Source organism: Apium graveolens, chromosome 9 (assembly GCF_009905375.1).
Source record: "Apium graveolens cultivar Ventura chromosome 9, ASM990537v1, whole genome shotgun sequence".
Classification (NCBI taxonomy): domain Eukaryota; kingdom Viridiplantae; phylum Streptophyta; class Magnoliopsida; order Apiales; family Apiaceae; genus Apium; species Apium graveolens.
Window position 1 is genome coordinate 280,857,675 of NC_133655.1, and position 11,979 is coordinate 280,869,653.

Below are 11,979 nucleotides of genomic sequence, written 5' to 3' on the forward strand. Positions count from 1 at the left end.
CAGATTTGTTATGAACTCAATTGTTGATCACATAGTAGCTTGAAATGTATTTACACAATGAAGCTATACAGAGAAAAGAGAAAATCAGATCTAACTAACTAACTAACTTTCTAATACCAACTATATAAATACTAACAATGCTATTTACAAATATATCCTGATTCTGATACACTAATGCTGATGTGATGTTGATGTCGAAAGCTGTGATGTACTATTTATATCTCTGTTATTTTGTATCTCAGCAGTTGTAGAATTTTAAACAAGCATTGGTGGTCTTATTCCCATATCATCCTATAAGTTAATCTTTAATGCTATTTCTATTACTATGCAACATAAAATCTTTAAGGCTTAAACCACTAAATAAGGAGTAAATGAAGGAATAAGAAGTTGTTAGTTCAAGGTCAAGATACTTGAAACTAATACAAATTGCAACCAAAGCAAACAAAACCTGCGAACCACCTCTCTGAAGCATGGCATGAGGATTAGAAGCAGTGAGGAAAGAGGAACTGATATGAATTGCTACCAAATAATCATTATGATTGTTCAAAACTAAAATACTATATGGCAACACTGACATGAACAACAAAGAGGAGAATGTTCAAACCAACCAAAATGCAGCATGCATGGTGATTTGAGCATAACTACTAGCTTAAATTTAAGAATCATCTTTCAGTATTCTATAAAAAATATGTAAAAACACAACGTCAAGTTTGGTACACAATCAAGATTTGAACTAACCAGTTGTTTACCAACTTGTTAATTCTTCAAGATTCGACATTACATGTGTTGACGAATAACTCATCTACATGTGTCACTAGAATGGCTGAATGGAACAATATGAACAGTAGATCAACCCTATAAAATATTTAGCTTTGAAATTAAAAAACGCAGGAACATATATTTCAAACTTCCCTAAACATACAGGAAAAATGACATCATAATATTACATGACAGCACATATATTTACCTGGAGTACAAGGTCCCCTCTACCAGATGCTACTAAGAAAGACAAAGTTCAGTAAAACCAGTTCTAACTATCTCCCAATATCAATTATCTCAGAATATATACAACTAATCCAAGATAAGCCTTGTTTTATATTATTAATTATTAAGCATGAGAGCTTTCCGATACAGGGTTTTAAGTTATTAATGTACACAAATTCCAAGCTACTCAAATTATTTGTATCAGTCACTAAGATGAGCTCGATTATCAGAAACAAGGTAATTTGACCAAAAGATTTAGAGAATATGTTGTAAATTAAATTACATAGTTATGCAGAAAGGGGAGCACTGAGCAATCTGATACTGGGAATGAGAGCATGACATTGAGCTTACAGCACAGCATATGATAAGATGAGAAGCGCCAAAGCCCAAAGGTAAAATTTATCCACGACTTATTTATAATTTCCGTTCATATGTACATTGAAATTCTAAAATTGATTATTTTCTGAATATTTTTTATAATCTAGTTCTGTGAGATGCCAAACCAGTTGTTCAAAGCATCCGAATCCTCAGACGCCTTTAAAGTTACATGTTATGACTATGAGATCAGCTTCCCAAACAACTTCTGTTTTTATAAGATATTTTATCATATGTCAAACATCATTAGTAAATTGTTAATCTTCAATGCATTAGTTAGTGTCAACAAGATATCACAAAAACCGCGTAAATAATTTTAAATATTTAGTATCAAATGACCTAAAAATTCTATACATTTTCTATGAGATTAATGAGGTTGTAACTAATGTGTTTCACATAAAACGAATAAATTAGCATAAATAATTCATGAGAAAGGAAACTTAGGCATTACCTCAGTCGTGATACTTGTAGCGCCATGGCATTAATTAGTATGAGATCAACGGCAGGAATTTTTACCGATTTGTAAGATAAAAGAAAACAGAAATTAATACTAGGGAGTGGAGGATGTTTTTTGTATCACAGAGCCGCACACGTTAACACTTTCACTTCTCCAGTAGGAACTTCTTTACCGTCATCACAGGTAGAATACAACAAGCTTTGATATGAAACCTTAATTCTGTCTCCACTTTTCACTGAGATTGTATCCCCCCTCACACATTCTACCCTCGAATGTACTTCACCAACTACATTCAGAGGTGCATAGATGCAGTAGCTCTTTTTCATAACCTCTGTTTTATTCTTAAAAACAGCTTTAATGTATGGCCTAAACCGATTAGTGGTTTTGCATGTATAAACAATCCAGAGCGCAACCTCTAAAAATCTATCATCCAAGTCTGGTGGGATCTCTAAAGATACTGTACGCCCATTGCTCTTATAGCTGAACCATTCTGCAACCTCCGTGTTTGGAAGATTGGCTGTAAATGAGGAGTAGTTGTCTAGTCCTACATGTAACATAAAACAATGTTAATAGATTGATTAAAGTTTGATTTTTTTGTCATTGAGAGCGAAAAAAGGAGAGAGGCCAACACCAACCTGTTGGGAACTTTGTTTCAAACTAAAAAATTCAGATTGCGGCACTTTATTAAACTTAAGGTGGTTAATTCTTTCAACATCGACAGATCTGGTAGATTATGCAGGCTTGTGCATTTACGAGCTTCAAGTGATTTTAGACGAGGAGGAAGTGGCGGAAGTGATCGCAAGCTGATGTATTTCTCCATATACAATTTCTTCAATTGTTTTAATCCGGATAAATCGGGTAACTGTTGTAGTATTGCTTGCGTACACAAATTTAGGACAATCAGATTTGGAGGAAGTTCAGGAAAGGATCCGAGATTCGTACAATTTTCCAATGTACAATATTGTAGTTCAAAAAGCTTAGAAAGGCCACACGATTTCATTGAGGCGAAACCCTGTCCCTCATCTCTAAGAGTCAACCTTTTCAAAGAAGAGAAACTGAGACTCACAGGGAGCCATATTCCTATATTACATAACAGACTCAAATATTCCAACTCCATATATTTGATCGTTTTAGGCTGACTAATTCGAATGCTTGCATGAAACGACCTTAAGCCTTCCATTTCACCAAACTGCTCAGGTAACTTTCTCAGCTTCTTGCAACTGATCAATTTTAACTCAACCAATTCCAATAGGTGGGCAACTGAATCTGGCAGTTGCTCAATTGCAGTATAACTTGTATCAAGCACTTTTAAGCCTTTTAAATTACCCAATTGCTCTGGCAATCTTTTAAGGCTGTGGCAACCACGAAGATCCAAATGGCCCAATTTAGTTAATTCTGTCTCCACTTTTCACTGAGATTGTATCCCCTCTCACACATTCTACCCTCGAATGTGTGAGATGGTAGAATTCTACCCTGGAACTGCTCAGGCCATCGTTCCAGCTTTGAAGTGCCACTCAGTCGTAGAATTTCTAGCAACTTCAGCTTCCATATGCTATTTGAAAGATCGGAGCAACCGCCTATATTTAAGCATTCAAAATTATACAACAGTTTGATAGGCTCCGGCAATCTTTTAAGGCTGTGGCAACCACGCAGATCCAAATGGCCCAATTTAGTTAATTATGCAACTGTCTCCGGTAATTCTCTCAAATGGCCACACTCATTTAAATCCAAATGACACAACTGACTCAACTGTTCAATTGATGGATGAACTCTTAGCAAGTTCCTACAACCACGAAACAGTAACTTCTCAACTAATTTTGAATCTCTAAAGTTAGGGGTTGTTTTCAGGTTCTTTGAGTAACTGACGGTGATAGTATTCAGGCTCACTGAAGGCTGCTTTGAACAAAATACAGGTCATCACAGTTAAGATATATTCAGTATGCAGCTAAATTTATCTTTTATAATCCCATACAAATAACTATTAGCATGCAGATTCTGTTTAATTGCATAAAGTATACTTCTACAGATTACTTTTTAGTGTTTTTGTTTTGAATAGAAGTTTAGCCATAGATATAAACTCCCCCCCCCCCCACACACACAAAACAAAGAGATAGATAAGAAATATACATTGATTTGGAAGAGTCTATTCGACTTCTTACCATGGTGCCCTTCCACAATGTCTTCAGTTTGCTAAATGTCATGTCAAGGGAGACAAGCTTCTGTGGACAAAAACTAGAAGGTAGATGTGTCCAGGGGCAATGACGCCAACGGATGAACCTCAACTCATGAAATGATCTTTCGAAATTTCCCCCGATGTCATGTGGACTAATTATTTCAAGTAATCTCAAGTTGGGCAGTCTTTCAAAATTTTTGGCACTGACATGTCTTTGTGTCCCCGGAGTCAGATCTACCAAACCTTCAATTTTATCTGTTCCCTGATTTTATCATTGGAAAGAAGAAGTTCAGAAATTTCATTATAACATAATATTTTTGATTATTTAATACAATTTAGTTGTCCTAAAGTTATAAATCTGTAGATGTTTAACTTTAGTTCTTTAAATATTAGTATCAGTTTATTAGGATAACTAATTGCAATTATTGTAGTGTTAAGGCAGTGATTATACTCAGACTAGACGTCACATATTATTTGCTATTTCATTACCTCTAGATTCTGAAATGCCTCCAATGCATTTCCTCGACACAAGTGCAAGTGCAAACACTTACCATGCTTGTATTCTTCGCGAATAACTTCCCTACCCATGTCCTGTATAAGGTTATGCATCTGAAACTTATTATCCTCATCAATTCTTAGTAGAAATCTTTCAACTAGAACTGGTATTCCAGCGTCTGGACAGTAATCACAAGATTTGAAAATATGAGCAGTCTCATCTTTATCCTTCTCGACGAAAAAGAATACAATATTAAGGAATATCAACTTTTTCTTTTCATCATCTAATTCATCGTAGCTGAGTTGCAGAATTTTCTTTATATTGTTCTCTGTTTCTCAAACTTTTTCAAGTTTAGCTTCCCAACATGACACAAGAGTCCTACCGCGCAGAGACGAACCCAATGCTTTCAGAGCTAATGGATGACCTCCAACATAATCTACAAGACTTACTGAGAGCTCTAGGAAACTTACAGGTGGTAGTGATTTTCGAAAGGCATGATAGCTAAACAACTCCCATGACTCCTTTTGTCTCAATTCCTTCATCATATACATATCTGTTTCTGATATGTCTTCTTGTAGTTGCTGTATCAGGTCTGCACATCTTGTTGTCATGATAACTCTACTTCAGCGGAAAACAACTTTTGAAGATGTTTGTGGTGCCAAATCCTCAACAATTTCTTCAATGGTGTCCGAGATACTCCTGGAAAATTTAATCAAAATTGTAAACTAGTTTATATATGAGAAAAGAGTTTCTAAATCACACAATAATAGAGTTCCCTACATGTTTTATGCTTATGTATTCATACATCACCTGGCCCAGCATTAAAATTTCTAATAAACTAAGCAGATTTAGATTGCAAAAGCAATATGTTACAGGTGATGAAATATTAGGAGTAAACTCAATTTCATTTACTTAGCATCATCATAAATAACCACTAATCCTGACAATTTACTAGCTGGTGACGTATTTCAAGTGCTTGGTGGACAATTAAGATAATTACAGGAAAATATAAATCAGTACAGCAACAAATAAAGGGGCTTACTCATTTGCATCTTTTTTCAGATGGTATCGTGTGATTTCAACAAGAGCAGATTTCCACTTGTCCACCATACGAACAGAGTGATTGTTCTTGTGACCTTCGCCAGCTTCTCTAAACACCGTTTCTGGCACCTTATGCGTGATGGATCAACTTGGTAAAAAACAGGAACAATCTGATTTTTTGTTCTGTTGCAACTATGAACCTCTAACAGCTCAAACAAGAACCGTGAAAAACGAACATTATCCTCTGAGAAAACGAGGACAAACTTTTTTCAGTTCTTTATTGCTTCACGTGGTCCTGATAAAATTTCTTGGCCCTTTTCTAAGTGCAAGATCATCTCTGAATTTTACTACTCAAAGTTCCATTCAAGTCTGGCATATTTGAGAATATACTGCCATTGACCAGTTCATTGAAACTGACCAAATATTAAACCTAATTCTATTGACCAATTTTTGTAAGAAACCCAGAAAAGTGTTCAGTTGAGTATAAGTCTATGTTTTTTTGAATATAAAAACAAATGGCCAAGTTGAAAGAGAAAGCTTGAACGGTGAAATTAAACTACTCAAGCTTATGTTCTTCTGAAAGGCACAAACACAATTCTTGTGCAGTAAAAAGGTGGATGTCTCCAACAAAAGGCACCATTAAGAAACAACTTATGAATGCGATAATAATTATAAAAAATGTAAAATAGAAGTTATTACAAAATAAATAGTCCAAAACCATAAGCGAATAGATTGAATATTAATCAGCAACTTTTAAGCTTAGTCTCTTCTAAGTTCAAAGAGGCAAAGAAATTGATAAAATATACATTTAGAATAAATTATTACATAATGTATATTATCAATCATTACAAATATTTTCTATTTAGCTAACATATTTTATATGGCGGGGCGAAGATAAAATAAATTGAAATTTATGTACAAAACTAAGTAAACGGTAATTTTTTTAGTGAATTGAATTTGAGGGGTGTATCTTCTATCACATGAACCCCACACATGTTGACCTTCACTTCTCCGGTAGGAACTTCTTCAAAAAGAGAATACAATAAACTTTGAAAAAGAAACCTTGATTCTCTCTCCACTTTTCACTGAGAGCTTCCCTCCTGTAATGCATTTTATCTTTGACTGTGCTTCACCGACTACGGTTTGTACATCAAAAAGATATTTCTCTGTTATACCATCCGTTACAGTCCAACTTGCATCAATCTTCTTCAAAGCCTTCGTATCACCCAACGACTCAGGTAATCGTATTAAACCACGGTAGTCCCTCAGATTCAAACAAGTCAGATAATTCATTTGCCTGATGGGTTGTTTCACGCAACTAAAAAGTCAACAAAGCCCAACTATATATTTCTACTTTGTAAATTAAATACCTCTTGGAGTAAATAAATTAAAACTTATACATTTCTAACTTGTAAATTAGGGTAATGGCCTTCCTATAACAAATTTGGGGAAAAAGGCCCAAAATCTCACTAGTAACAAACTATGGCCCTTTTTATCACTAAAAAATACATTTAAAATATATGTTTTTAGAAAATGCATTTATGCATTGCGTTTTTTGTAAATTTTAATATTATTTTTTATGAAAAAAATTTAGAAAATAAAAAAAAATAAAAACACATGTTAATGTTGCGTTAGCCCCATAAACAATGCTTTTAAATCCGTTTAAATAGGTTACACGCATACTAAAAATGCATTACTCCAAACTGATAAACGCATGTTTTGTTTTCGTTTTTCTGTGATATTAAGGGCCATTTTTAGTGAATTGTGATATTTTGAACCATTTACTCCCAAATTGTGAGATTAAGGGCCATTTTACGTAAATTAAATAACTCTTGGAGTATTTAAATTAAAAATTATAATAGTGCGGCAAGTAATTAAAGCTAAAATTACCTAAAATATTTATAGCTAATACTATTATTAAAACTTATAATGATCCTAGTAAAGATTGAAAAATTATGTTTGTTTCGCTTTACTATATAGTACTAAAAGATAATATTGAGTATTAATTATTTTACTTCGAAACCCAAATTAGGTTAAATATTTTGTACATTAAATTGTCTTTGAAATGTATATGATATACTTAGGTTAATTTTTGTGTACATTAAATTGTCTATGAATTTTATATACTAATTAATTTTTCGTAATTTTCTTTATTAAACTTCAACAACAATTTTTTATTTTTTTAAAAAAATAATAAAAAATTAAATGAAATAGATGTACGAAACTATGTATTTTGGAAATATATTAAAAACCAGAAAACAAATATGGAATACTAACTTTGTATTTACCTACCTTTAATCCTTTCCATAATCTTTTGAATTTACCACCTAACATGTCAAAGGAGACGAGATCTTCAGGACAAATAATGCCACCTAATGCATCTTAATTTGGGAAGTAAATTTTTAAAACTTCCTGTAATATCATTAGCATCAATTATTTGAAGTAATCTCAAGTTGTGCATCCTTTGAAATATTATTGTACTCATTTGACTGTCTACCGAAGTTGTCAAGTCTAATATAAGGCCTTCAAGATTATTTTCCCCCTGATAATTTCATCAATAATAAAATTTATAAAAACTGTGATCATGAAACATATCATAAATCTTATGAAAAGTTCTTGGTAATGAATGTGGGTTGTTCAATTTAACGTTTATAAAGACCGAATACAACAGGAAAAGTATTTTCATTTGGATTGCTTACCTTTAGATTTTGCAAGTCCTTCCAGGCATTTCCTTTCAAGAACAAGTGTGTAGTCTTCCCAAGTTCCCTTCCCATGTCTTCGATAAGATTATGCATCCGTAACTTATTATCTTCACCAATTGTCACTAGACATCTGTCCACTAGATTTTGGATTCCAACACCAGGAAATAAATCACAAGATTTTAAAAACATAAGTAGCCTCATCTTTGTCCTTTCCGACAAAGAAGAAAGCAATATCGAGGAAAATTTTCTTCTGCGTCTCATCCTCTAATTCATCGTAGCTCAGTTGAAGGATTTTATGTATATCATTCTCCGGGATTATTTTAACTTTTTCAAATTTTTCTTTTCAGAATGACTCATCAGTGCTACCCAGTAAAGATGACCCCAACACCTTGAGAGCTAATGGAAGACCACCGACATGAGTTATAAAGTTTAGGGAGAGCTCTTCGAAACTTTCAGGCGGCACTGATAACATTTCCTTGGATGCTGACACTTTTACTCATCCTGTTTCAGCCTATCAACTGTTGGCTGCTCAGGGCAATGTGGAGGCAGAACAGACTTTGAACATAGTGCACACTTCAGAATCTCTTCAAAGAGATAAAGCTGCTATTAATAGGATGCCTTCTCAAGCTGGTGAGCCATCTGAAGAATTTGAAGTAAATTCTAATGATGATGACTCTATTTTTTTGGATGGGAGCATGAACTTAGGGGGAGATGCAGGCCCAAGTTCTGTTCCAGATTTACCTGAATGGGCATGGACAAAGAAATCTACACCAGGACAGTTTGGTGTAGCTTTGGTCAAGCAGGTTATGGCTATTCAAAAGGCCCTTCAGGACACTTCAGATGCTGGTACCAAGGCTATTCTTCAAGCTCATCTAGACTCTCTGCATCTCTTGCAGTTGCAGCACATCAGACATAATTTGAGTGTGGATGAACTCAAAAAGGATATTGCTGATCTGAAATCCTACAATTCTGAGAAGTTGGATTCAGTCATGCCTTATGGTACAATGCAAGATTTGTTGCTGAGATTGAGGAGAAAATCTGATGCTGACAAGAGGCTGGCCAAATTGGAAAACAAAGTTCAAATCATTGAAGACTCTGTGGTCACCATTCTTCAAAATCAATAGTCTCAGACAAGTCTACTATTGCAGCTGGCAAAAGCACAAGGCTTGACCCCTATCCTTGATGATAAAAAAGGGGGAGAATAAAGGGGAAGGGAAAGGAGAGCCATCAACAAAAATTCAAATATCTAAAGTGCTAGTTCCTGCCATCACCACTTCTCCAACACTTCAAATCAAAGGAAAGCTTGATGGAATTGATCTAATCCAGATAGCAGCAGCTAAGATGAAAGTCAAAGAGCAAAGGAGGAGAATTGATGAAAGGAAGCAACAAATTTTTGGTTCTACAACTTCAAAATCATAATCTGTGAAGCATAGCACAAAGGTGGAGCCAATCATTATGGAGCTCAAGCCAGTAAGGAGGAATAAGGTTGAAGAGACTTCTTCCAAGAATCTGAAACCTATGGTTCTCAAGCCCAATAACAGATCCAATAAGGACTCTACAAAGAACCCTCTAAGCCTTGCTCAGTTGAAAGGAGTGGATTTTCCTCTTCCAAAACCTGATGAAGACAAGGTTTTGGGTGGTAATATCATGAAGTACAAGGAGACCAAGGATGTGGTTGAAAGAATGAACATGGCTATTATCTTTAGAGAGGGAAAGAGTATCTGTGTGATACAAGGATATCCCAAATTCTCAATAGCCAAGAGGGAAGAAGCCAGAAGGTTGAAGGAAGAAGCTAAAAAGCTAAAGGCTGACAAAAGAGCACAAGCAAAGCTTGAAAAACAGCTAAAGTCAAGTCAAGCTGAAGAAAAGAAAGAAATTGAAGACAAGGGTGAAGATGTAGGTATGGGGGACATGCTTAGTGATGATGTGGAAGAAAGAAGTAAGGAAAGAAAGGAATGACAGAAAGGGAACAGAAAGAAGGCCAATGCAAAAAAGAAGATTGTAGATGAAACTGAAGAAACCCAATCAAAATCTAAACCACTACCTTCTATTCCTGAACCCATTGTACCTGACCCCTTCATAAACATCCATGGTGAAACAATCACTCCTAAGGAGGAACCAATTGATTGGGACACCATCAAATTGCCCACTTTCTTAACCATTTCTCCACCATCAAAGAAACAGAAAAGAAAAATCAAATCAACACCTCCTCTAACCTCAATCAAATTCACTCAGAAGCCTAAGCCTAAGCCACAAGCCTCAAAGTATGATTATGTTCACATTTGTGACATAAAGGAATTTACAGACATTGAACTCTATCTGGATGAGCTGGAGGAAGTAAGGGGAATAGATGCCTACAGACAGCTTCCAGAAAGACTAGTGTTCAAATATAAAGGAAGTGGGAAAATGACTTGGCCTCTTTACAGAATTCTGAATGAAGGCTATTCTACCTTGGTTAGAGTCTACTCAGCTATAAAAAGGGATTCTGGCTTTACCAGAACTGCCAAAACTGAGATTCTCAACAAGATTGCCAGCAGAAGGAAAACTTGGTGGGAGCCCAATGCCTTGCCTAGAACATTACTCATCCCAGAGAGAGGAATTACAGTTCATAAATCACCTCATTGGTTGATAGAGTTCAGAGACAATAAAGGAGTCAGAAGATTTTTCAGACTTGAAGATCAGCTCAAGATTGCCAGTAATGAAACTCTCAAGGATATGCAATCTAAGTTGGACATCAATGAAAAAGATGAAGCTGAATTCTACAGACAACTCCAACTCCAAATAGAGGATGATGACAGGAGGCTAGGGAAGAAAATAAGGGATCAAAGGAAAAGGAATTAATCTGCTCAGGCTAAAGGAGCACCCTTGGAAACAATGTAATTCTTCAATTCTATCTCAGTACATTTTTGCAGCACTTTTGAATTTCTACTTTATTTCAGTTCATATGTTTGATAAGTGTTTTGTTATCATCAAGTTAAACCCAAATTTATGCCTACAGTTCTAGTAGACATAAATAGGGGGAGATTGTTAGGAATATGTGTATTAGTTTGATGATAAGTTAAACAAAACACTTAAGTAGAAATCTAGTGTTAGTAGCCTCAACGGATAAGACCATTTTGGCTATCCGTTGAAGGAGTAGCTTTACTTAGAAATAAGTTTAGTATTGTAGCACATTTCATTCTCTGTATTTAAGTTGTAATTCTTAGATATTGTGGGAAATTATTAGTCATGTTGACTGCTAGTGGATATGCAAATAGGAGGGCTAATTGTAAATATTTCATGCCTTGTAATTTTGTATAAGTGAAGTAGTATCAACTGATATTAAAGGCCTTCAATGGATGAGAAACAAAGCTTCAACAAATGTCTCTAAAGCTTCAACGGATAACATCCATCAACGGATGAGTGCTTCAACGGATAAAGCTTCAACTGCTAATGCATCAACGGATAAAGCTTCAACGGATAAAGTCATCAACGGATGAAAGCTTCAACGGATGCTTAGTTCAATAGCAGTTGATAGTGATAATTCATAAGATGACAGAGGCACATGGGTTGACAGAGACAAACTGGAATGTGGCAGCCTCTAGGAGGAATCAAGAAAATGCAGCATTTCTATTCTGGTGCAAACAAGGAAGTATTCAAAGATTCACAGCTAAACCTAAATTTCATTGGATAGAGAAATAAAGAAGAAACATGTGAAGAATCTTTTAATTGTATTTTACAGTTTTGTCTTCACTTATAAACTTGGTGATAT

General features: G+C 35.0%; 1 protein-coding gene across 1 annotated transcript; it reads right to left on the reverse strand.

Annotated features, from left to right (window-relative positions):
• Positions 1-3,399: 3,399 nt before the first annotated feature.
• On the reverse strand, positions 3,400-5,096 carry LOC141683576 (disease resistance protein Roq1-like). Its single transcript, XM_074488321.1, has 4 exons — positions 4,868-5,096; positions 4,479-4,813; positions 3,976-4,251; positions 3,400-3,712 (listed from the first exon to the last, which is right to left on the reverse strand). The coding sequence occupies exons 1-4, from the start codon at positions 5,094-5,096 to the stop codon at positions 3,494-3,496; spliced, it is 1,059 nt and encodes a 352-aa protein (XP_074344422.1). The 3' UTR covers positions 3,400-3,493.
• Between the last annotated feature and the right edge of the window lie 6,883 nt (positions 5,097-11,979).